At 41.1% G+C, this 27,103-nt stretch overlaps 1 protein-coding gene across 1 annotated transcript in view; it reads left to right on the top strand.

Moving 5' to 3' along the window:
* The window catches only part of JADE3 (jade family PHD finger 3), a 60,722-nt gene that overhangs the window by 14,736 nt on the left and 18,883 nt on the right, over window positions 1-27,103 (top strand). Inside the window, 3 exon segments of the mRNA XM_075715452.1 lie at window positions 13,770-13,829; window positions 14,979-15,061; window positions 25,220-25,377. Of these exon segments, the coding sequence (XP_075571567.1) occupies window positions 13,770-13,829; window positions 14,979-15,061; window positions 25,220-25,377 (301 nt within the window).

Raw genomic sequence — 27,103 nt, 5'->3', positions numbered from 1 at the left:
GCAGATATTAAAGACGACAAGAAAAAAAAGACAGAGTAACAGATTTCAAAGCAGGGGTTTTTTTGTAAAAGAGTTTCTTAATAGCTATATGAAACTCCAGGAGGCTTCACCAGTGAATTTAACAATGCTTAATGATGATTTTAAGACTAAAGTGTTTAATGTATAGAAGGCATACCTGTGCTTCCAGAGGCAATAAGGTAAGGCAGATACTGCTCTTTCCTTTGCACAGATTTGTGAGGTGCAGCAGTAGGTTTTGTGTGTGCGTGCGTGCATGTGCACATGTATGCATATGTTTCAGGTTGTTCCAGGATGCTTTTTGTTTCTCGTTTCATTCTTTTGGGCTCTCCAAAAGAAAATCCTGAGTGGATAGTGCCCTAAGGTACATGTAGGCTATATTTGCACAGCACATTTATTTAATTGTGGTTTGTTTTGTTTTGTTTTGTTTTTTAATAAAAAGCAGCAGCTCTAACACACTGGGAATTATCTAATATTTTACTTAATCATTTTGACCAAAATAGCTCTCTACAGTGAACAGTGATTAACAAACTCTTCAGGGCAACAGCATGTCAACTGTCAGAATCTCTGGTTGGCGTGCTCATCATAATCAGAATCTTGTCTGATAAACATACTAATTGCAGTATTTACTGTGGCCCTATAGGCCACCTATCTGATTTCTAGTCAACAGAGGTCAGGTTGAGAACTGATATATTAAAAAAATAAAATAAAATCCATTGCACAGAGGTGAATTGTTATGAGCAAGTCTGGTTTCAGATCAGCTCCCTTACTGAATTAGGCCAATTACTGTCTCTGATAATGGTCAACAGTGGACACCTAGGGCAAGAAAGCATTATAAAGCTTGTATAGACTCTGTTTCTTGTAAAATTTTTACTTTGGGATTTTCAGCAGATAGCCCTTGTCCTCTATTTGCCTAACTCTCTTTCAATCTGCTTACTTTTCACCCCCTGCAACATCCCATAGCATTGAGTTTCTCTAACCAATTTTGTACAAAATTACTTCTCTCTCCCTGCCCCCCCTTAATGACTTTCCTTCGAAGTTCGTTCCATAACTTTGTGTGTCCCTTGTCTTCTGGGTCAGGAGAAGCAGCAAGTAGTCTCTTCATCCTGTTCCCTTCTTTTTACCACTTGTGGCAGATCTCTCCTATTCTGCATCCTCCTTTCTCAGCTGGGTAGCCTCAGTCTGTTTCATCTGTTACCCTAAAGCCATGGCACGCTTCCCTTACAGCTGTAATTAGAGGTTCACGTTCTGCAAATACTTTTTCTCCAGTGGTGCTGGAGAGAAGAAGATATTCCCTTGCTCTTAGCCCAGATGAGTGTTCTACTAGTGTTGCTCATCCATAAAGCTTTCTCTGTGTGGCTCAGTGGGTGTAGCAAATGAAACCAGACAGGCTTGTATCGGTGCTTGTCGCCGCTGCTCTTGGGCCTTGCCAGAACTTGCCAGAACTCTCTTGTATCAACGCGCAGCTCTCCGTGCTGTTCTCCTCCTACAATAGTTTCTGCTACAGCTGATTTGGGAATGCCCAAGGACCCCATTTTTAAAGGCATTTAATTAACGTGCGTGTTTTCATCTTATTATGACCTTTCAGAAGTGTTTCACAGGCGCTGTGGCGGGGCTGTGCATGTATTAACTGGGAGCCATGGTTGGCGTTGGGGTAGGCGGCAGCGCTCGGCCTCCATGGCAGGGACATCCGAGGGAGCGGATGCGTCGTGCCCGAGCTGCTCCCGGACCACAGCTTCAGTGTGAACAACCGGTCACTTTTGCTGTTGCAGAGCTGGGGAGCTGGATGGTGGAAGAGGAGTCTCAGGTGGCTTTATTCTGCTGCAGCCTGAGCAGGTTCAGTTGTGCCGTCTCTCAGTTGTGGAGCTCCTGATAACCGATACAGCTGCAGCCTGCCCCGTGCCCCGCAGCTGCGCAGGGAAAGAGCCTGCAGAGAAGGACACTTCTTTACAGGTTTATAAAAACCTCACTGACCAACTGGAATTGCATGTACAAAACATATCAGCTGTGCAGGTTTTGCATTGCATTGTGGAGTCTTAAGAGCAACTCTGCTGTAAAGGTGTTTTTGTTTGTTTTTGTTCAATTTTATAGTTGTATTTTTAGTTGTAATCTCTCCTTTTCTCTCCCTGTTTCTCGGCAGAGATTTTATTACTGCTCTTGACAGCATGGGATTCAGGTGCAGCAGCTGCAGCATGTTGTGGGCTCTTACCTATGAATAAAGATGTGGTGAGACACCTCCCTGCTTACACAGCTTGTAGGCATTTCCATTCTTCCCAGTACAGGAGTGGAGAGTGGACAAAGGGAAATGCTTTGGAGTCATATTCACTGTCTCACACCCCTGCAGCTTTGGAAGGTCAGCTGCGATAGTTCCTTATCCTCATAGGATGGAAAGGATAGTAGTTCCCTGTGCTTTCTGACTCCACCTATGCAAGTACCAGTGCTGTTTGTGATCCACCCTGTGGGGCGGCACCTTTTGTCCTGTGCCAAAAAAAACCACGTCCATTTACTCACTCAGCTTTAGCACAGCTCGAGTAGGACATGCTTTTCACTACAAACAGTAGAAGGGTGGTGGTCTAGTCTTACTCATTTTAATCCTGTTTATTTAGTCAATGGGGAGGAAGAGGAGGGAGTAATTTAGAGGAGTGTTAACGGTCAGTCGTGATCAGTGTGTCCCCTCATTCAAAAAATATAAAAGTCCTTTGGCTTCAACTTGGCTGTTTGATGAGAAATTGAACCTTGTGTGGTCTTTAGGACGCATCTCTTCACTGCTTTCTCAAACAAGATGTGGCATTTTAGAACCTTGGGCAAGTACAATCATCCTTTGGTTCCCCTTTCCAGGGTGGCATCAGCCCCGGTGGGCAAGTTTACTGTTTGTTTTGTCATTGCTGCACCTTGCGTTATGACAGAAAAAAATAGTGATTTTTCTTTTTGCCTCTGCTCTGTACTTAAAAATGGACAAACATCAGTTCGTCACAGTATCTCTTTCATGATGTCTTCTCCCACCTCAATTTGGTGATTTAGATAAACCTGGAATGCTATTTATGTTTTTATAAATCTATTTTAAATCTGTCTGACTAAAAGACCCCTCAATGTCTTTGGTGTGTTGTATATTACAGACTGTAGCACATAACATTAATTGACAGGCCATTAAAATTAATTTAAAGCCATTAGTTATTAAGACAAATTTTGTTGTCTTTAAAAGTTTTTTAAACTGAAAAGAAGTGCGTGCTTTAATAAATCTTCTAGTAAATTTTTGCTCACGTTTTGATGTGGAAAACTAAAATAATAGTGCAACCATATAAATGTGTTTTGTGAAATGCTAGAAAATATAGTACGATGTCAGTATTCAACCAATGATTTGGACTATTCCAAATATTATTTTGAGTTCTGGCTGTGACAGTACATTCCTTTTAACTGTTCTTACCCAATGATCCTCTCGGTGCCCTTTTTTGACTTGAAAACTTTACCATCCAGAATGTTTATTTTCAACTTGTAAATGAAAACCTTTTCTTGTCAGATAAGGAAAGAAATTATCAACTTAATGTTTCCTCTAGGAAAATATTTGTGTTCTTGCTTTCTCTTATCCTTTGAGTAGAATATAAAGACGCAACTTGAGGTTTTCTGCCTTTTGCAATCCTTTAGGTTTTGTTAGTGATGCAAAACTTCGCAGCAAAGAGATTAGCCTCTTCAAAGCATTATAAGCAAGAAATAAATGAGTCAAAACAGATAAAATATTTAACGCAGGCTGCTGTTGTTGATTCATTTATTATTTGAGGTTTAGAAAAAAATAAAAGAACAACAGTGAAACCTACTTTATTTTATTAGTAAGTACCAAAAATTTAACTGATTATTTTAAGCGAGTATCTTGCAGGATATGAGAACTGTTGCCTATGCTATTAATAGAAAAGTTGTTTTTCTTAATCCCAAGTAGTGCATACATTTCTAGATCCTTCCTTCCTTTGATAATATTTCCTGCTTGTGTTCCTACCTGTGATGCTGGTCCCTTACCTGCATTTTGTTATGAAAGCGTGCATTCGTACAGCTGGTGAGCAGTGAAACAGGTACAAGTGGGCAACAGCTGGGAGCATCAGGCAGATAGGGCAAAGTGGCAGCTTCACTTGAACTAGTGTAATATTGGTGATTGCCTAATTTTCAATTCAATGGTGATGCTTCTGTTTTGGCGTTTGTTTTTTTTTTTTTTTTCCTTTTTCTTTTAAACACACGCCTTCCCCCCGCCATGGTGCAATTTCATCCCTGTACAACAGCACGACAATACTTAGTGACTTAGTGCATCACGGGGATTTTTCTTATGTTCGACTCCACGTGTGCATCGGCAGGAAGGGCAGTGAGTGGTGAGGCTGCTGGATACGCGCTTGGAAGACCTGGATGCAGCTGCCTGCTTTGCCGGAGGCTCCCCGTGTGATGTATGGCTGCTCTGTGCCGCAGCTCTGAAATGTCAGGGCTTTCAGTGCTTGCTTAACATGAGCTTATCGTGAGAGTAGATACGGTAAAGACTGCAAAGCACTTAGAGCCAAGGTAACGTGAATCATACCAGTTCTTAAAATAGAAAGCCCAGCTAAACGCTCTCTGAGGCTTTCCTGCTCAGTCATATTGGTGAAGCGTGTGTGCGCTGCTCCTGTTTCTCGCCGGCACTTGGCACGCCCGTGACTGCAGTCTCCTTGCAGATACAGTGCACGTGGCCATCTTTGGGTGTCGAACCCCCTGGGGAAGCTCCTGGGCAGCCGGCTCCTTGTTCACCCGCCTTAGCGCCGGGTGTGATGACCTGGGACTGATCCCTTTTTAGTAGCACTATGTCCACACCAGTCTTTCATCAAAGCAGACGTTGTCCTTAGCTTCGTCTTTGTTGAGTAAGTACACGTGGGCTTGTGGGGTTTTCTTTTTCCTTTTGGCCCTTGGTTATTAGATGCCTCAGTGTTAACGTCAGGTATGAGTTTCCCTCTGAGGGAGCCCTGTAAAAGAGACAATACGGGATGGGTAACCGCGCCTCCCCTGCTGAGCACCCTTCGGAGCGGACGAACTCCCCGAGCGCGCGTAGCCGGGGTAGGTGCTTTTCCAGGATGCTTGGTGCACGTGCGTAGTTAGAGGGCTGTAGGCAAGCTAGCCCCTGCCTCCTGGGGGTTTCCTTCAGGGGTCAATGAGCCGCCGTGGAGCTTCCAACAGCCTGGCAAGAGGTGGTTTCTTTGTGTGACGCCGGCCTGAGGAAGCGAGAGCTGTGATGGCTTCCTTCCGGCGACATGGCGCTCCTCCCTGCCCTGCGGGCCTGCCCGCCCTGCCGGCCACCTTGGCCTCCGGCATCGACCTGCTGCGTGGCAGCCGGGATGGTGGTGCTCCGCGGGCTGCCCGCCTGTTTGACGCCGCTGTGACTTTCCTGCTGGGCACTCGTCCCTCGTTTCATTGCGCCGGGGGCTTTGTCGCCCCGGGGTTGCGAGGTGGGCCCGGCTGGGGCGGGCGGCAAGGGAGCACCGGCGGCGGGGTGTCGCGTCCCCTCGGCCGCGCGCAGGCAGCGACGGCGAGCGCGGAACCCCGCTGAGGGCCGTGGTTCCCCTTCCTGAGGGCCATGTGCCTTCGTTCTGGCGTTTCCCCCGCCTGGGAGCGATGCTGGGAGGTGGGCGAGGAGCCGGGAGGTGGGCGAGGAGTGCTCACCGGGCCGCGGCCGGGCAGGCACACCTCAGGCGTCGGAGCGGGGCAATGCCAGCCAGCGCCGGCCTGGCATTGTTTCAGGGGAGGAAGTGCTTTTTTTTTTTTTTTCTTCTTTTGCTCAATCTCAATATGGTATTTTGAAGGAAATAATTTTTTTTTTTTTTTTTTTTTTTTTTGGTGTCCAAATCTCTACTGCTGTTTTAGGAAAACAATAGCTCTGTTAATAAACAGCTGGTGTAAAAACAGCGTTGTGTTCAGGAGCGGAAAGTAATTATGAGGACCGAAATAGAGAGGAGCAGAACCACGTACGCATTGGTGTACTTGCTTGAATTAATGACAGTCTGATGTTGTTTATTTTTTTTAAAATGGATTCTGCCCAGATCCGTGTCGTCTTCAGGATGCTAATGCTAAAGCTGCAGTGTTTAATGGGCAGAAATATTTCCATGTCAGCCTGGCCCACCTGGCTGCTCTGCGCGCAGGCCGACACGTGCAGCTTGCTTCAAAGACGAAAATAAGGCTGCTCGGTCACCGCCGGGTGTCGAGGAAGCACGGGGAAGAGAGCACAATTTAATTTCTTTCTAGCCTCTTGGAGAGTTTCTGTTGAGGTAACGGTGGCACTGCGTGTTGCGGGTGACTTGCTCTTCTGAGAATGATTTCTGATTTTTAACAAGCCGCTTGGCGTGTGGTATATTAGCTGAAGGCCTCTGGTGGAAATCTGTCCCCCCTGCCCTCGCGGTGGGTTGGCGCACGGATGCGGCACTGGACATTGAAAGCTGCACTTCTGTTTTCAAGGTAGGAAAGGTAGTTGGACTTGGGGTATGCTGTATTTTATTGTATTGTCAAAGCATGTTGTAAATGTGAAGTAGCATCACTTACCCTCTTTCCATACTGACAAAGCAAAATGATGGGCAGTAGGTGCTTTGCACTAGACCGAATGATGAATCATCACCGTAGAAGGGCACACAGAATGATGTCAGGGTTCCCTTTTGGCCCATAATCCACAAATGAATGTGGGAGGGGATTATATTTGGGGTTTCTTCATCCTAGTTTTATGATCTATCAGCTGAGTTCAGTCTAGAAGTTAACTATTTCAGGGGATAAGTCATGCTGGAAGATGGTATTTTGGACTTAACCCCCACCTCATTTTTCAACCTATGGTATCCTTGTGGCAGCTGCTAAATTGCCTTATATAAAAAGGTAACATATAAGGAAAACAGAGCTCAAGACTATGTCCAGTTGTTATTGCACTTCATACAGACCCGTGTTATTAGCCAGATTACTGTAACATGCAGTTCCTTGCCTACTAAAATTATTTATTTACCTAGTGACAAAAGAATCGGCTGTCACTGGTAGTGCCACTTCTAAAAACTGGCGCATTCCTCCTTTGTTGACTTACAGATTGTTATGTTAACCAAGACTTAGCATGAAATAGTAGCAAGAAAAGTTTCATTTTGTGGTAGGCCCAGTACAGTCTTCAGAGAATAATTCAAGAAGATTTTATTTTGGGGGTGAGGGGAGGGGAGGGTAGGATAGATGTGGTTGCTCTGTTTCTTTATTTCACTCTAACCAGAAAATTTTAAAAAATTAGTAATATACCCCTACTCTACTTAAGAAACCCAGAACAATGTTACTTTTTTTTGCTGAACTTCCTTTTCTGTCGGTTGTTTAACCTTTCAAGCCTTTTCAGTGCAGCAAATACTGCTAACCCAAGTTCCGAGTGGGTGTTTTTTCCAGTTTATATAGCCTTTTTGTGAGATTGGATAGGATATTAAAAAATAATAATAAAATACCCAAACACGAGTAATCTCTCTTCCTCTGGTTGTTTGAAAGGTTGTATTAACTCTACTCATATTTCGTAATTTCCCTGGCAGTTGACTATGAAATTTGACCTATTTAAATGGTTTTACTGTACTACATTTCCTGGAGACCTTTCAAGATAATTTGCTTCCTAATCTAAATTTAACAGTTACATAAACCACATTTTGGAGACTTGGAAGTTTCTACCTACTGCCTCTGCCTTTTTTTTTTTTTTTTTTTTTTGTAGACAAGCCATATTGTAAAAATGTAAGTACAGAATTTTAATCTGAGATTTGCATGTAGCTTGTCATTTGGTTTTCATACATAGATCCTGTTTTTCTTTTTAATAAGATAAAGAAACTAGGTTATTTTTTGTCCCACTTGAAAGTTTCCTTAGTGCTGTGGCCAATTCCATTTTTGTCAGTCTATTTTAAAATGTGAAGAAATAAAATCTCGCAGGTCTAGGATATATTTGCGTTACAGTTCCTTGAATTTCTTGGTTGCCTTTTCCTTCTTAACAGGTACTGAGTAGCGTGTGGCTATGTTTAACCTTTCTCTGCAACAAACTGAAGCCAGGAAGGAAGGACTGCTACTCCTTGGAAATACTGTTTTGTTCAGAAATCTTGGCTGGATTTAAGGATTCATTTTCTACGCTTGTCACTGATGTCTTGCCTAATATGCTGTGCGAATTCAGACTCTGTGAGATACCTCATCCTTCTTTCTGCTAACTCTGTTACTGATGAACTGTGCTGAGGAATGTGTCGGAACAGGAGGATAAACTTAATAGTTTATTTGGTAAATTTAGTTGTTTACCCTGACACAAACTGAAAAGGGAAGAATGTTTGTTGCTGTTGTTTCTGCAGGTATTTGAACTGGGTTTTTGCTTTGAATGCGGCTCTCAAATTTTGTTAACTGTCTGCTGTGTACATATGCTGCTTGGCTGATCTTTTTGAGTAATGCATGGTAACTAGCTTTTCAGAAATGGGAAGTGCCTTAAGATAGTGCAACATTGATTTTCCTCAGGAAAGAGGAGAGAATGGTGGTAGAGGCTAGTGGTTGTTTCTTGTGCACTTCAGCAGTGCAGATAGTTGTGAATAAGCAAAAAGGAGCAAGCATAATTTAGAAATCATTAATTACAAAACATATTCCCTAGATTTTTGGAAATATCAGTGTTATCCTTTTAGTCAGATTCTTGCATGTGCTGGCTGATACGTTGATTACTCTTAGCTTGGGATCCATATTTAATTTCAGTCAGGTGAGTGCAGGGTGGCTTTTTCCTGGCTTTCCTTGAAAGTGCAGTGATGTGCTGGATCCAGCATTGGTTTTTGATCCAGGGTGAAATTCCCAATATGGGCAGCAACGTTTGGGAAGCCAGGGAAATGCTGGCAGCCTGGTGTTGCTGCCCGTGGCTGAGGAGAGTGCGTTTCCTGGGGTTGTTTTTGGTTGAACACCCAAAGGGTTCAGGGCATCTTGACCTGCATTCGAGTGTTTAGGTGATGGCAGGGAATGAGGCCCATTTTTTCTTTTTTAAGTTGCTGTTCTTGTCTTAAGCTGTTGTGAGCAGATCAGGGATATGCACACAGCCATGGCTTGACAAGTCAGAAATGTGGCAGGTGTGGAATATGGTTCAAGTTTAGGAACTGCTGTGGTAATTGATATTAAAAACAACGCCAGAAAATGTTCCATTGCAATAATTGCCTGGAGAGTTGAGTATGTTTTTGCTTGTGACATGGTGTTTTCTTAATGTCACTCCTGTATTTTAATTTTCATTTAAAAGATCCATGAAGGTGAGCATCTTTGGAATTTGTATACGTTTTCATACAAGTGATAGATCAGCTGTTAGTCCTTTTGTGGATTTAAAAAAAGGGGGGGGGGGGCAAAAAAAGCTTTAGATTAAGGCATGTTATGTTCTTCTTTTTAATGATCACTTTTAAGGTAATCTGTGCTTGATCATAAGGCTTGAGCACATTTTGAATTCACAGCCAAAGCACCCCTACTTACCTTTTAAGGCAGTGAGAATCATTACTCCATGCCAGAGAAATAAGGGTTTTCTTGGGGCTTTTTGAGGGGGTGGAGCCACTTACCTCTTTTGCTCTGCAACAACATTTCAGTGTTGAGTTGCTTTACACTCCTTGTTTTTCTTAGCTTGTATGTTGGAACAGCTACAGAGTTTAAACTTTCTAAACTGCTAAAACTAAGTTCTCAAAATTCAAACAAAAAGTTCAGTGTGCACATTCACAAAATGTCTGGATGAAGATAAAGGAAGTGGAAGGAGGCTGATGGTTTTAGCTGCTCACTGTATGGTGTTTCCATCATACTCCTAATGATGACTCATCTTTTCTTATCTCTTTTTTTCCTTCTAAGTAGCATCTATTTGAGGCTGTTTTCTGAATTTCTTTTTGAACTATTCTGTGGAAAAAAAGTATTTATCTGTTATAAAAATTTACTAACTCTTTCATTTTGTGTATAAAAATAATGTTATTTACTTGATTCTCTTTTGGTCTTCTCCCATGCCATTCATTATAACTGATACTCTGAGGTAGGAAAAGGGCACTGGCAATCTCATGAATTTATTTCTCACCTTTTCATTAAGTCTTGATGCACGTGTTGAAAAAAATTAATTGTGCTCCTTTATTCTAGGCTTTATTGTCACCATAGTTCTCAGGGGTGAAGTTAGAAAAGGGGCAAAGCTAGGATATATGGGAGATTGTACCCATTTCTGTGGGATTTTTGGTTCTGCTTGTTTGGTTTGGGTTTTGATATGCGTGGATTGCCCTTTCTTTCTACATTTAGCCCTTTTAGGGATATATATGTGTGTGTGTATATCTAATTTTATTTTATTTTATTTTAACTTCTTCACAGTGCTTTGCAAGTGATAAAACATTAAATATCTTGGATGAAGCAGGAATTGAGGCACAGGGTTGCTTGCAGCCTTGCTCTGGACCATATCACCTGGCTAACAGTATCTTTGCCTGAAGTTGAGGGACAAACTGGAGGGTGCCGGACTGCTTTGGGGGGAAATAGGCTGAAGTTGGGAAATGTTGACATCGGATTCCATGTTGTGGGGTCTGGCTTTGCATCTCCTGCCTTTCTGAGAACTGAGCAGCTGCTGATTCTTCTGCATTCTGCAAAGGCAGGTGGAGGAGTGAGACGTGGACTTTATCACAAAAGGGGTGTTACCTTGGGATCCCTCTGTAATGGCTAGGGAGCAGAAACATCATTAGTAAGCCTGTCTAATGAGCCCTCACGCTTTGGGGTGGAAGTGTTCTGGAAGCTGTGTGGCTGTCCCAGTGTACACAAGGATACAGCAAAGGAGTCTCCTATTAAAAAGAAGCGTGAAGCCCCCTGCAGAGGTGGTCCTGTTGAATGATGCTGAGGGAGTTACTCCTGCATCATGTGGGGGCATATGGCAAACTTGTAGCATGTTGGTCACTTTAATAACCTGTCTTACTGAACGCAGCACACCTGTGATTTGTTGTAGCTCTGTGGGCCCTTATTCACTGTTGTTGTGGTTAATATTGCTGCAAAAAGTCGGGCAGGAATCCAGTGTTACTACTATTCGGGGCTTTTACCCCAAGTGACTCCTTTTTCTGTTTCTGTCTGCTATGATGGAGGTGTAAATCTCTTGCCTGAGCTGCTACAAATCCACTTCTCAAATACAACTTTTAATTTTTTTTAGTTTTGTTTTGTTTTTTTCTCCTATGGCGTTGTTGGCAGAAGTGTGCTTTCTGTTCTGAAGTTTTTGTAACACTTGCCGTTTTCTGTGGAAACTTCTGTCTTTGAAGTAGCCATCTATGCTTTGCTTTCCCAGTTGCCCAGGCAGAAGTCCAGGCTTCCTGGGTGTTCCATCCTGCCGTTGTCTCTCTCAACCTTATGTTTGACCCTACTTTAATTGAATGTTCATGTTGTGCTCTGCAGATAGCTGTCTTTAGTACAGAGTGAAAAGGTTTTATTGCTGCATGTTTATGTAGGCTGTAAGAGATGAGAATCGCCTGCCATAAGCTTTCAGCACCTTTTAACAACTGCTCAAAAATTCATCTGAACATAAAAACAAAGCAAGCAGCAAGCACTTGCATTTCTTGCTAAGAAACGGAAGCAAGGAATACTGCTCGGCACACCTAGATGTGTCTTTGCGTCATCTCCCAAGGTCTTGTAACATTCCTGATGGTCTGTAAGCCAGGGCTGTTTGGAACTGAAGACTGCCAGCAGAGTTCTTGCCCCGGGCAGAACCTGCTCCTTTTTAGGGAGGGTTGTATGCTCCAGGGGGCTGGGTTTGGCTGCTGGAGTACAAGCTCTCAAATAGGAAATACCATTTTATTTGCTCTTGATTAAAGTGTATGCCTTTAAACTTCATGAGTTGATAAGATGAAAGTAATCTTCTAGTCCTCGCCTCACTATCCAGCAGTTAGCTTCAAGTCTGGTGCCCCCAAAACATGCATGAAGACAAGCCCTTCTGGCCCAAGTGCCTTCTACCTGTCAAACAGCTTTTGCCTAAGAGATTCATGGAAGTTTCTTCATCTGGCTGGCGCCTGCATAAGCCACCTTACACTGCTAGCTGGAAGTGAAGTCCTGCGGTGTTTTGGGTATTTTGTTTTTGATGTTGCTCTTCTGTTGGACATTGGTCTTTGTATACAGCGTGGCTGCCTTGCTTGAGCTGTGAGAAGGTGAATTAATGTGAAATTAATTGTTACGTAATGGGAGTTTATAGTTTGCTTAAATGATACAAATAACACCTTTTGATGTCCCATCCTGTTGACCACTGTGTCCGTCCGTCCTCCCTCCAGGTTAAATACCTGACTCAGAAGTTCTGTATCTACCTGCTTGAAAACTGCACATATCACTTCATTTTTCAACTTCCAGGATTGTGGGCAATGTCTTTTTATAACAGATAGGTCAAAAGGATTGGTTTAAACTCTGAGTGATCATTGCATTTAGATTCAGTGAAGCTCACTCTCTTAAATATAAAGGCTGCTGAAAATTACCACTAAATTAAACACTTGTGCTGCAGACAATTCAATTGCAAACTCTCCAAAGCCTTTGGACAGGCTTCTCTTATCTGGAAATCTTGTTTATCCTATGGTCTTTAGATAATCTCAAGACCCATTGTACAGTAACTAACATGGAGGGTTTATCAAATGGGATATTTAGCTGTGTTGCTTTTTTTAATGGCATGTGGTTTTGTTTAAGAAATGAAGCTGCTTACGTTTCAGGTGTGGCCAGGCTGTCACTTCTAATACTGCAGGCATTTCAGGTTCAGCTGTCTGTAACCTACTTGTCCCTATTTTTTACTTGCAAAAAACAAATTAAAAAAAAAAAAAAGAAAAAGTTGTTCTCTATTGCAGAATCATTTTTTACTTCTTTTCTCTAAAGATTTGCTCATTCAATCCATTAAAAAGACAGGTGATTTTTGTTTACTGTTATTAATTGTAAACTGTTATTGGTTCTTAGTTAACAAATGTAACATTGAATATTATAGAATGGCAGGACTTATAAGAATGTATATGGATTTCTGTTGGCACTTGTTTAGAGTATATAACTGATCACTATTTTGATCTTTCTTTTATTAAGTAGCAGTGCAGAATTTTCTTCTTCCCTGTTCTTTGTATGCATTCCATGTTCAAAAATCAATTTCAAAAAGCTCAATACCTTTTCTAATGGAACTGGTGCAGCGCCACAGAAGTATTTCTCAGTGATACCCTTGATCACTTCTCAAACTTCTGAAAACCACACTTCTTGTGAACTAAGCGGTGATCAGCTAATTTAAATTAAATGGCATCAGTCACCATTTTCTGTGATTGTCCCTATTTAAAATCTGCCTTTTGTTTTGCATGGATGCCTTTTTTTTTTTTAGGTGAGTTATATTTCTAAATCCTTGCCTTGCTGTGCCATCCACCTTATTTCCTGGCCTCCACCCGTCTCTCAGCTAGCGACTGCCACCATGGCAACTCTTCCTCTGGCTGAACAGATGGGACATTGAGTCTCCTCCGAGAGCAGAGCGCAGAGCACGGCTCACGCCCTGCCGGGAATCAGCTGGCGGGTTGCACTCCTTTCTGCAAAAATTAAAGCAAGTTCTGCCCAGCAGAGGCGTGTTGGTTTTGAGGGTGCTCAGTTTCACAAATAATACTGTGGTCTAATAGTTGCTTGCAGGAGTAAAACGTAGTGGCTGAACTGGGATTACTTCTGCGCCTGAAAGCTCTTCAGAGAAGCTTTGCCTTTAGTGCAAAGAGCTTGGCGTCAGCCAGCAGCCGGTGATTTTCTGGTAGAATGGTTGCCATCAACTTTTTTTTTCTCTTTAGGATGCGTCAGGATGAAACGCCACAGGCATCTAAGCACCAGTGACAGTTCAGACAATGAGAGTAAGTAATACCTACTAGTTTTTCTTTGGTCTATCACCCCCTTGTGGTTTCCTTCTGCGGTTTGAGGGCAAACCGTTTCACCTCTTATAATTAAAAAAAAATGTTTCTTGCTTGATTTCTTTTTGTGTTCTGTGGTCTTTGGTGTTCTGAATCCTGTTACGGGAGGAAAATGAGGCGAAGGATCCTGTAAACCTGGGAGGAGTTTTGAGTCTACTTAGAATTTGAAGAGAAACTTCTATGTCTTTCCCTTTCAGAGCTGGGAAAAAGAAATCTGTAATTCAAGAGGAATTTTACTGTCCAGGGTCCTATTTTGAAATGATTTTTTTTAAAAGGAGTCCTGTTGTCTCTTGTTGTGCAGAGTCTCAACTTTAAAATTACCATGGGTGGCAAGCTATTTGAGCATTGATATGTTAGAGTTACGTATAAGATAGAGTTATAACCAGTATGTTCATTGTTATGTTAGCTTATACTGGTTCTTGATCTATCCCACTTTGGTCTGTTATACAATTTAGTAAAGTCATATTTTAAATGTTCCTTGGCACACATCTGCCTGAGGTTGCATCTTCCCATTTCATCTGCAAAAAACCCCCCTGTATGGCAGGGTCTTCTTTGTTTCTCATAAACGTGTGCCTATCTAATAACCCTATACATAATGATGATTCATTGTCATATTCATTGCAAGTCATCAATGTATCCTGTACTGAAATAATATTTTGCCCAGAAATGTCTAGACATCGCACTATGATTTTTTGCATCTCTCATCAGCATGCTTTAGTATCATTGCTTTTTTGTTTGGTTTTTTAGCACTTGCAAACTCTGTCCTCGGTTTTGCTCCTCCTTCCACTTTGTTAGAAAGGAAATGAAGGAAAATGGTCTGCCTGCTTGTTTCTGTTTACTCATGCTTGTATTGGGCAGAGCAGAATGTACCCATAAACTCCATGTGCTGTGGTTTTGCAAAGAACAAGTGGAACAGGAGGAGCTGTAATCAAGCCTACAGACTGCCTAAGAGTTTTTTGCCCACGTCTTGTCAAAAAATTATGATAATTCAAGAGATTGGAGTGCCTTGTGTTTTACTGGAAAATTAAATGAATTGAAACGAGCTATAATGGTCCTTTTTTCTTTTTCTTTTTCTTTTTTTTTTTTTAACAGGTCCTTCCACTTCCTTTTCTTCTTGTTCTAAATACAGGAGCAAGTCAAAAACACCAGCAAATGAACAAAAGAAACCTGCTGAGGTAAGAACCAGGGTTAAAGATTGGTTACTGGTAGTTTTTTGTCATGTAGTTTTCATGTTCTAAGCCTTGAAATCACGAGCTTTGAACTAGTGCCAGTGAGTCCTTTTGTCACCTGTCAAATTCTCCGTGAAACTGTGTTTTCCCCACTGCACGGGTATTATAGGAGCTCTGGTGTTTGATGTCCCAAAATGACTTACGGCATTTGCAGACAGTGACATGTAGTTCTTTCTTCCCCTGAAATTTAGTCTCATTTTGAAATTGAAAAAGCTGGGATGGTCTTAAGATTTGAGAGCATGCCACAGAAAGAAGTGGTTCATGTATATGTGTATGGGAAGGATGCATTCTTTCTGCTTTAAAACAGTGGGACACTTAAGCGGACAGGATATGTATGAACAGTGTTTACTCATCTGCCACTTTCTCACTCTTGGCTCTTTACCTTCAGTAAAGCTTTTCTACTCTGCCGTCCCCACCTGTTAGGACCTCTACACCTATCACCACTGTCACTGGATCTGTATTCACCAGTTGAATAAACTGGCATTTGTGCACAATCCAGTGCTTGAATCCATCCTATCAGCCATTCCACTGGTAGCCCTTTTTGGGGAGGATTTGTTGGCTGCCACCTTCAGATTTGATGCTTTGCTTTCTTAAGAGCTAAAGTCAGGTAATAACTGCAAATGGGAGAAATGTTTCTTGTAGCTAATTCCCCTTACTTGCTATCGCATTCCCTCTGAATGAGTCCTTCAACGTGCTAGTATGACTGTTGATGCCTGAGGTTACTGAAAAAAAGACTGACAAAACCCACTTTGCTTCTCTAGAATTTAAAGCTGAGGGTTATGTCCCAGAAGTAATTTTGTTCACTATACCAGCAGCTTTTTTACCTGCTTAGATACTACTGTGAGAGGTTGCATAAACTATATAGATTGTGCTTATACAGCAAAAGCTATTTAGGAAACATACTTCATGCTTCTTTTCTAAATGCTGCTAACTAGATGAGTTTGGTTTGGTAGGAACAAGGTAAATGTTACAGAACATGTCCTTTCTTTGGAAGCTTAATTTTTATCACAAGTTTATTGAAGAAAACTCACTGATTCATTTCTAAAAGAGACTCTTGCATGAATGTTTCAATAAAAGCAAAATTGGCCAGGACTAGCTACATAGTGTTTTATTTACAGCCACCAAGAAGGTTAAGAAAAGCCTACTATGCTTTTTACCTTTAAAATGTCGTTCTGAGGATTATGGTTCTGTAAGAATTTTAATCTTAAAACAGCTCATGGCTACTGAGGTCTTGTAATTGTTGCTCCTGTTTGCCTAGGCAAGTGGCTTTGTTACTAGCCGAGCTGGGCAAATGGGAACTGAAACAGATACGCTGCCAGACTTGTTGCTGTTTCAAATACACCTCAGTGCTAGTCCTTTATCAATCCCTTCTTTCTGCCCAGTCATCCACTTTCTTCTTGTATCTCTTCCTCTTAGGGATTGTCCTATTACTGTTTTCTTTGCCTTTGCTCCATGCTGTCTTTATGGGTGTATGTATAAACAATAATTATGAAGATGTGGTCCATGTATATAGCTTACAAGTGTCTGTTTATATAACTTCTAGGAATTAAAATCAGCAGTGTTTTCAGTTCCTCCTCTTGAGATCTTCTTTGCTGCTTTCTACCTGTTCGAAGACAAAATCTTGAGCCCTTTGATGCCTGAAAATATGAAACTTTTGGAAATCTGGAATATACACTTGGAATTAAAAAGTGTATTTCGTAACATCATCCTTCCAGTAATACTGGCATCTTTTTGTCATCTTTCATTTAAGATCTCCCCACAGGAGAAAAAAGAAAAAAAGGTGGAGGGGGAGAAATCAGTCAATCTCAAACCTTAGAATATGTCCTCTTCTGGAGGAGTGTCCCAAGTGCAATATTTAAAAGAACCCTGAGAAAAAAAATAAAGTCCTCTGGGAAAGGGAATAGAGGGGAAGGTGACAGTAATAATCTGTACCACTTGTATGTAAGACTTTTGGCTATCCTTCCAGTTTTTCCTTTCCTTCTGCTAGAAGCAAGCACTCCTTCCAACCCCTTGTAAAGCATATGCTGGAGAGTGTATTACATGAAATGCTGTTGTCAGCAGAGCATTGAAATTGATTATTTATGCACCAAGTGGAGACAAGGGTGTAAAGCAAAGACTGAAAAGAGACCCCCCCACACACCCTTCCAAAAAATCATGTTGTAATTCTACAAGTTTTTTTGTAGTAGTAGTTGTCTAATATCTATTAGATAGAAATTTAAAATATCAGGCTGACAGCATGCCTTTAGCAAGGGCTCTCTTTAACAAGTTGGCATTGCTCTCCTTTCATTCACCTCTGCTTGCCAGGCAGCAGGCTGTTTCTTGAGTTAGTGATGCAGAAAATCTAAAAGGTCAAAGCTATAAATAGCTGTTTGGGAATATTTTTGCTCGTGGTCTTCATACATTAATTTTTGTTTCATGCCAGTAAGCCTGGCTTTCTCAATTAAATTGCATGTGAATGCATGGGCTTTTTTCCACTTCCTCAACCATCTCCAGCCCAACCCAAGTACCTGGGTTCTCTCTCCAAATAAAAGCTCCGGTTTGGTACTGTGACCAACAAGCAAGTTAGTGTATCTGTCAGTTGCTTCACAGGAGTTGTCTGTATGTGCCATGGTCCTCTGTGGTTGCCTATAAAAAATGACAAGTGGTTGCAGTTGAGGACTGCTTTGCCTTGAATTGCCTCCCAGGTGCTTCAGAATCGAGGTGGGTGCAGGGATGGCCTCAGTGGAGCGAGGTTGTCTGGTGTTACCCCAGGGCAAAGGGGTGCAGTGCTAGAGTGCAAATGTCAAAGCCCCTTCCCAGAGCCTGACTTAGCCCAGGGTTTTACATCAATGCAGAAGGGGTGTTACTGGGTTGGATCTGGGGTCCGCTTACCCCATTCTCCTCCTTGGAGAAGAAGGTGAGAACAAGGCAAGCCTGTAATGATGCTTCTTCAGACCATGGTGTTTGTCTGCATAATTTCAAAAGCAAGACTGTGTCTCTTTCTTGGTGTTCCCCTTCTGGATTACAATCTCTCACAAACTACTGAAATGGTGGCTTAAAAATCCTGCTATCCAATTAGCTTTAGCATTTACTTTGAATAAATAAATTCTGTTAAGGTTACAGGCACACCAGTAGTATAAGTCATAACAGTTTCTCAGACCTTTATGATGATATTGGCCACATGCCATTCGTGGTGTTGCCCTTCACAGATTTAAAGCTAGGCAGGAGGGGCTTGCAGGCCTAAGCACTCCCTGTGTGGGAGTAGCAGGGTAGGAGGCATTTGGATGTCTGGCACAGCATGAAGCCTGTACTTTGCAGTTTCCTGTCCTGTCTCTGTGGAAGCTGCAGCAGAAAATGATGGCAGAGTAGTTGGAATCATTTTTGCAGGGAAAACCTATTAGCTGGACCATCCTGAATGACTGACCGTTTCTTTTCCCTTAGGCTAGTGGGGTCACAAGAGAACCTAAGAGAACTTTATGACACTCAAGCTTACATATATTTTTTTCAGTCCTCTCTCTCGAAACTGTAAAGCAGTTAAGTTAGCATTGTGCTTTTTTTTTAATACTCCCTTATAAGATGGCAGTATTTTACCTCTCTTTGCAAATAGGGTTTTGAATCTCACAGCAATAGTAGTTTTTAATCCCTCATTGCTGATAGTGACAGCTGTGTTATAATGTGTAATGTAGCTTGTCTTCCACAAGTAAATGGTCTGCTTTCATTACTTGGGTATGTGAAACTTTTTTTAGTGGCATTTAACTGCCACATAGGTCTTGATCCTGAGGAGCACCCTGTTAAGACTTGACTCCTGGCAGAAAATAGATTCTTTTCGCAGTTTGAAAGTGGTCAGTTTTGTTCTGTGAATGAATGGGCAACGTGGTTAAATCATTTTGCTTTGCATAGTAGAATAGGAGACTGTTACCTTTATGCGCGTGCTTACCTTAGAAAATTCTGAATTAACTTAGACATCTGTACAGGCTTCTCAAGACCTCTGGTGATCGTGCCTTATGCGTTTCAATGAGCTGCTTTTTAGTCTGCTTGGGTTAGCTGATTAAAAAAAAAATACAGTACTTTTATGTAGGTCAGAAGTGCAACCTCATTGGCTATTTTCATGATCTTTTTTTGCTTTGAGATACCATCTCAGGCTATTTGAACTCTGTAGCAAGAGGTGACATGAATGCATAAGGGCATGGAAAAGCTTGCTTGTGAAAAGGCTGAGCTATTTTACCTTTGGAAGCGAATGAGCAGGTGTAACAGTAAGGTATGAATGGTCTGGAAACAGCAGAGCTAGAGCTTCAGTCCTGCCTGTCCTTGTGATGGAAGAATTGGGGAGGAAAGGTGAGGGGGTTGCTGAATGAGGCCAAAAGTTAGGAGATCTGCAGCAATTAAAACAATATCCTTTCCATGCATCGTGTAAGTAGACTGTGACGCTCATCTGCTACAGGAAGTTGTTGAGACTGAGAATTAAACAAAATTAAAAAAGGAATTGGACAGATGATAACGAGTACAGATTTTTCTAAATATCTGTATAAATTAATACCATTTTTAAAATTGATTGTTAGGATTAATCCCAAAATCCAAAGCTTATGTCTGATTAGCAACCAGAAGGAAAGTTGACGTGTTCTTGCACATTCTTCTGGCTCATGAGATACTGTCAGAGACATGATGTTAGGTAGGGTTGATTTAGTATCTGATTTCCTGGCTTTTCCTACACATGCTTGTAAACAAGACCAGGAAGATTCATGGCTACTTAAAAGAAAAGTACAATATTTTATTTGCTTGAGTCCTGGATAATCCATAAAAATAGTTTTAGGGAGTAGGGGTTCAAACATTAGGATTTACAGCAGTGCATGTCTAAATTGTATGGACGTTTGAGAACTACAAATTTAATGCTACACTTAATTCCTTTCTGTCCCAGCTTTTTTAACATCTTAGGTTTTTTCATTCCAGTCAGCATCCATGCCTGGAACTGTGGCTTCATTTCCATTTTAAAATAATTATGTTGCCTTTTATTTAGTTTGCTACCAAAAAAACCCCAACCAAACAAAAAACCCACTCTGTCTGGAGTCTTCAGACTCCTGTATAATAAGATGCCTTAATTCAGAAACTTCATGCCCAGATTGCAATGTATTAGTGAGAAAAATTCTACCTCTCCAGGATGAGCCCACCAAATTTTGTCCTTAGAGCTTCATCCTCTGTAATTGGTCAGTCTTTTGCACATACTGCGAAACATCTATACAAAGATTAAACTTAAACTATCTATGCTCAGATACTATGTGGCAATATTACACTTATAATAGCTCATACTACAATTTGGCTTTTGTTTTATTATTTACAAGGTGATTTTAGGTGTAAACTGCTGCTTTATAAGTGTGTTTAAATTTTGCTGAGGATGTTCTACTTGAGAGCTACAATAGTAAGCTTTAATGCTTATGGGTGCTTATGGGAAGAAAAAGGTTACCAGATCCTTGTAAAGCTGAATAAAAAAAGATGATTTGACCCCAAATATGATGAAAAACTGTTGTGTAATTTACTTTAGACTTTAGTTTGAGTGTTTGGCACCTGGAATTTCAAAGTTTGCCTTTGAGATGGGTTGTGAAGGAGACCAAAAATACTAGCTGTTTCAGCTTTCTCTGGTTAGAGAGGATATTGGCTCTCGTTCCACACTGTTTTCTGTAAAAGATTTCTGAGACTGTATTCTTCGAGGGGACAGGACAGGACATAGTAGTTCCCTCCTGCCTTTTAAAAATCGTGGCTCTGTTTCTGGGTCTTCTGACTCCCTAAGTGGTGGGCATGAGGAGGGTAAATGTGAGTTGCTGACTTGCTGCTGGCTCTGCCGGGTGCAGGGGAAGTCTTAGGACTGAAGCAATTAGATGCAATTCAGCAGAAATCCCGCTTTGACTGTAACAACAGAGCAGTTAACCCATAATCTGCTTAAACGTTTGAAGTGTAGTTCCCAGTCATGGCCTAGGCTCCTATGACAAGTGGCTTACCCTTGTTGGGGGTTTGTAGGCAGATGGTCAAAGTACCCGAAAGCTCAGAGAGTGTCACAAGAAGAACTAGCGTTTTTCTTTCAGTTTTTAAGAGATGACACAATCCATTTGTTTTCCCTCACACGTGCATTTGAGCAAGACAAGGTGAATGAGCAATGGCATCAGTCAGCTTCGGTAGTAGCTTGCAGAGGGGTATTAGAAAATGTATTTGACTTTTTTTTTTTTTATTTTTTTTAAATGTGGTTTTAGGTTTGCAAAGGTCATGAGCAAAAGGTGCCTGACAGTCTGTACAGATCTGATGTTTGAATTGTTCAGCAAAGGTGGGGTTTGTAGAAGGCTGTTGTATTGCCAAGACCCACTCTCTGTTGCTAATATTTTACTGTGATTCTCTATAGCATTACTTGTATCCTCCCTGTTATCTTTAGTGGATGAGGATACTTCACACAAAACAGTGTTCTTTGGTTCACAGGCTTGATTTATTCACAGAGAAGGTCCAGGAGAGTCCTATGAGGAAGATTATATATCAAATTTTCATAGAGTGCTTCCAGAAGGAGTTCAGGTTAAAGTCATAGACAGCTTTTGGTGAAGCATTTATAAACAGATTCTAAGACGTTAATTTTCCTTGGGCATACTCTTCTAACATAATTTCCAAATAGGACTCAGAAGTCTGAAAAAACAAATAAAACATATGAACCATATCTTTCCTTCCACAGCTTCATGATATCATTATTGCTCGGTGTGTTAGTGCCGTGGGGAAGCAGAGCATCTTTATTTCTGGAGAATTTTTGTAGAATTTAGCTTTTAAAGGCTTTAGAGACAGCAGTGCGTCTCTGCAGATGTGACTAGGAAGTTCTCATTGCCTCAGCAAATCCAGGCAGACTTTTACTGCAGAACAAATAGCTAATCTTGACCAAAGAACAAGGTCTCCTCTTCTAGATTTAAGCCCCAGCTCTAAAGCATGAAATAATTATTAGAGTTTCCCAACAAGATGCTTAAGATTATTATGGTTATTATTATGACATAAGCAAACACATTTTTCATTGACGTCATTCACTCAAAGTGCTGCACCATTTTCAGCTGAAACTAAAAATTCCTGGCAGCAAAATGAAATGGCAAGTTCAGACCAAGCAGTCTTGCATGGTAAGCAGGGCTAAGACTCATCTCTTCTTTCATGCTTTCAATTGCTAAAAATACTTTTTTAAAAATCCTGTTGTCACACAGTAACTTCTGCACATGCTTACAGTGGTGGGGAGTTTCCCATTTCTGTGTGTATGGACCTGGCTCTGCTAGCTGCGGTCAGTTGACTGTAGCTCAGCTCTGCAAGGCCCTTCTCTATCATGGTAAAGACATGCAGCACGAGCTGAGTCTACTCATGAGGAGTGATGTGTCCAGATGGGAATGCCTTGTTAGCCTAGACCTGGCGTGCTTATTTTTCAGGAATTCTCAATATTTATGACATTACAGATGGTACTAAAATTAAGTTGAAGGGTTGTGTTTTATGTATGGTAAGAAATAGAACTGCTTTTGGGTGACTGAAAGATGACCACTGCGCTTCATGGGCTAACTGTGGAAGTGAAGGTGATCCTTGCCAACAGGAGAGTACGTCCTGTGGAGTGAACTAGCTGTTGCTTTACGGATACAGTTAGTAAAGGAGCTGCATTGTTTTTCAAGTAAGTGTCCAAAAAGAAACAACCATGAGGAAAAGCTGGCTATCTAAATCCTGAAGGCATGTGTCTGCTCTTCATTGAGTTGGCTTAGTTCATAGCCTTGAGGCTGACTGCTGAAGTAAAATTTACTTGATTTGTCAGAAAACTCTCTTTGGGTCCCCTGGGTGTTCCGGTCTATTTCCACAACAAAGGAAATACAGAGTGTGATCAAGGCGCGTGTTCTCATACGTTGTCCTCTGAGAGTATTTTGCTGTTGGAAGACCCCACTTGGCCACACGTGAAGAAATGAAGAATGATGAGAGCTAGAGATTGTAATGATTCCAAGCGTCTGCAGGAAATACGCAATTGCACTGTTATCACAAGTATGAATAGGCAATTCTTAGGAAGTCTTGGTTGAGTTTTGGGGTTCCTTAAGGTTTCAACAGTTATGTTGATATTGGTTAAATCGTTGACCTTCAGTGGTACCTGTATTGTAAATTTTAGAAATCTGAAGCAGAGAACTCAATCATGCGGTGTGCTGATGGTGTGGTCAGTACTGTACAACAGTCAAAAAACCCAACAAAGTCCATGCTCCAGGGGATTTGTGCTCTAAAAATAGAGATGACACAGTTCACATACATAATGGATGATCAGAAGATGAATTTGCTGCTAAGCAATGTAGTTAGAATACTGATGCCTTTAATAGCGTTTTTCATCTAGTGTTTAAAAAATAGTGGGCTTGATATGAAGCACTCCTATATTCTGTCAGTGGCTTAAAAGGTAGTTTGTAAAGTACTTCCCTCGGATAAGGTTTGAGGAATATCTTTTCTGATAATTAAACCAGTCATTGCACTTCTCATTTATTGGATTATTTTTTCCTTCTGGGTTTCTTTGGAATTGTGCCATGTTAGTGTTTCTCATAGTTCTGGTTCTGTACCTGTAACACAGAAAATGAAAATGCCTTTTAAGTGGCATAAATCATTTCACATTTTATTTTTGGTGTGTACACATACTGCTTGGAAAAAAATGGATGCTTGCAGTCTTAATGCTTTCACCCTTGTCATTCAGATTTTAATACAGGCCTGTTAGGTACCTGAGGAGTTTTACATAGAAGACAACAGTGAACAGTCTGGTCTGAACCAAAGCAGATAACACATCAGTAGCAAATAAGAGAACCTTGAGTCTGTGGTTCTGAGTTCCCTCGGTCAGCTTGCTGTCCTGGCAGCCCACGTGAGATGTGGTTGTAGGACGTAATGAAGTAACACCGATGTTCCAGGTCACCAGCACCCTATTTCAATACTTGTTTTTTAGCATAGAGCCTTTTTCAATAATGTTTACTTGATGATTTCCAAGAACAGCTGAGAATTTTTGCAGTAGGCATAACCGGTCTGGTGCTGTCAAATTGAAAAGGGTACACGAAGATATTTGGCTCTGAGATATTTTATTACTCTTTTGGCTATAAAACTGAATTAGTAAGAAGAGAGTTCAGCCTGCCACAGCTTATTGCAGGGATATTTTCCGTGTCATTTTATTGCCCTTTGAGGATTTGATTTCTCGTTATGATAATACAGTTAATTAGTTGTGATGTTTCCCTAACACCAAGCCACAGTCACTGTTTTGCTTTTGTGAATGTTGAACTGGTGCAGTGTAGCAGTGGAGAAAAAACCCACAAAGGGTGCATATGCCCTTTACTTAAATTGTATGCACCTGTATTTGACAGACATTGCCATTAAGTAAGCTTTGAGGTGACTGATAATCATGTTTGCATGCTTGTAAAAACTTAATCCTCTTGAGCCAAGAGTTGAATGTTATTGCTGGAGGTTTGTCACTGATGGGTTTGCTTTGTTTCACCATGGCGCATTTCATCGTATGGGTTTGCTAAAGGATGCTGAGGCTGGATTGTGTTGCTGTGCCCGCATCGCTGGGGTTCAGGCGCAGAGCAATGTGGGTCTCGTGTTACAGCAAAGGCAGCTGTTCAGCTTTGATTCCGGAGATCCTGACCAGTAAAACTTCAAGTGGTTTTAATAAATGAACGAGTGCCTATACATCAATTTCACCATGGCAACTGTTTGTAGCCCATGATGAATATGACAATTTAAAGTAGCTAAACTGAGTGAAAGAAAAGGATATGATACTTGTATTTAGATGGGGTAAAGCCTACAGACTGGCAAGTAAAATAAGCTGTTTGATATGGTGAGGAGTCTTAAATGAGATGCAGGCCTCCTTTCTCCTCTCCCTGGTCACCTGTAATAGCCTTCTTCCTTATGATTAGCCTTTGGGCAGCAGCATAGTTTTCAGTTAGTGTAAACTTCTTGTCATACTGCACCTGATACACTGAGAGTTAATAATCTAGGTAATTCCAAATTGACTTGAAAAAAAATTATCAAGGTATATGCATTGTCTCCGTGTAGATTAAGAAAAAGTACCTACTGCTTCCTTTAGCACAGCAGTCTTTCTCAAGCCACTCTTTTCCCTGGTGTTTCTTGCAGGTGTTCCGCAAGGATCTCATTAGTGCCATGAAACTACCAGATTCTCACCATGTCAATCCTGATGAATACTATATCTTTGCGGACACGTGGAAACAAGAATGGGAGAAAGGGGTTCAAGTTCCAGCCAGTCCAGAAACTATTCCACAGCCTTCTCTCAGGTAATGGCGATCAGATGCAGATCACATGCACAAAACGTCAACTTAGAGAAGATGTTCTCTCAAAAATAGGTTGTCTAAATGTAGTCAGCTTTTCTGTGTTATTATATTTAGATCTCCAATGCAGCAGCCTTCAGGCATGTTCTTAAACCAAACAAGTACCAATTCGGAAAACATTTCTGTGGCACTTCAGTCCAGATCTGGTTCTGTCTGTACACTGTTACAGTATCTACATTGTGAGTTTTAAAAAGGGGATCTTTTTTCCTGAGTCACGCGGTGCTATGGATTAAAAACAGTTTCCTCATTTGAGTATGGTGAGTTTAATAAATTAAAAATAAACCCAAATCTTATACATGTTACTTGAAAGATTTCCCTATAAAGCATGATGATATAGAGCAGTAGCCACACAGTAGTTACTGATACCTGATAAAGTTACTCACTTGTTCATATAATTTAATTTTGGTTATTGTTGCCAAAGCTTTAACCCTTTCTGCCTTCTCTCGACAGAAATAGCTGTTTAACATTATAGAAGTTCAGTGATCTCAGTTTTGGGAGATGGATAAATAACCTTTTATTCTCTCACACTGTGCTTAGACTAGGAAAACATAATACGGTAGTCCTGCAAACCGTTCCTGGTGGAAACAGAGTGTGTTTCAACATAGAAATGTTATTGCCAGTGTGGTCTTCGAGACGAAGATAAATGAATTGTCCAGTGAAAGCACTGATGCCAGCATAATTTAATTTCCACTGGGGCTATTGTCAGTACCAAGTTATTAAAAATAAATATATTGCATCTCATACCAGCAGTATTACATTAGAGGAAAAAATTGCTATAGATTTAGCTGGACCAGAGAAAAGAAAAGCTCACAAGGGAATGAGAGGAAAAAATGAGCGAGGTGAGCTGGGAGGAGGAATGGCAGAAGAACATTGTTTGTGCTAACATTGACAACTCACATTGTCCAGTAAGAATTATGTGGGATACTGCTTGACTGCTGCTTGTTCCTTCTTTACTCCTCTTGCCTTATTTCCCACAGCTTTTCTTTTCTCCTTGTCCTGTGGCGGGTTAGCTCCAGAAAGCATGCAGAGCTGCTTACTCATGGCACCGTTCCATTCAGTCTCTCTCTGGCTTCTTTTCACATGCAGGGCCTCTTGCATTGAATTCAGAGAAAGATTGACTTTATCTAGCTAAGGTCAGTCTTTCCATTCCCATAGACTAGTTTACTAATCAAACGCTGAGTTTTATCTCTTAAAATAATTGAAAGTTTGAAACCACCAATATTTTTCTCCCTTTGCTTCCTGGATGATTTTTAGCTGTTTTTTCCCCTTTACATTTTTGCTTGGTATCAGAATGGTTCTTACATAACAAGACTAATACATTTGTAATGTGGATAAAGTGTCATTTACAAAATAAGGGTAGACTGTTCATCCCAAATGAACAGCAAGCATTTCTCCCCCCCAGCCCCCAGTAGAATAAATTAAGCCTTCATGAAAAAGCTGGTATTTTCAAGAAATCAAGAAATCAATTTTCAAGGCAAGATTTCCTTCTGTCATTTAAGAAGAGTATAGAACAAAGTTTGTAGGGGTTTTTGTGCATAATACTTTCTGTGGGTTTCAAAAACACTTGCATCATTGCACTAGTAGCATTTGTTAAATTGAAAATCATATGCACAGGCTTACATTTTAAAAAGGATTCTGTATACGTAGCAAACCTTAGCACATTTTGTGTGAA

The sequence above is a fragment of the Pelecanus crispus genome, chromosome 1 (genome assembly GCF_030463565.1).
Source record: "Pelecanus crispus isolate bPelCri1 chromosome 1, bPelCri1.pri, whole genome shotgun sequence".
NCBI lineage: Eukaryota > Metazoa > Chordata > Aves > Pelecaniformes > Pelecanidae > Pelecanus > Pelecanus crispus.
This window is presented reverse-complemented; position numbering and strand designations above follow the sequence as displayed.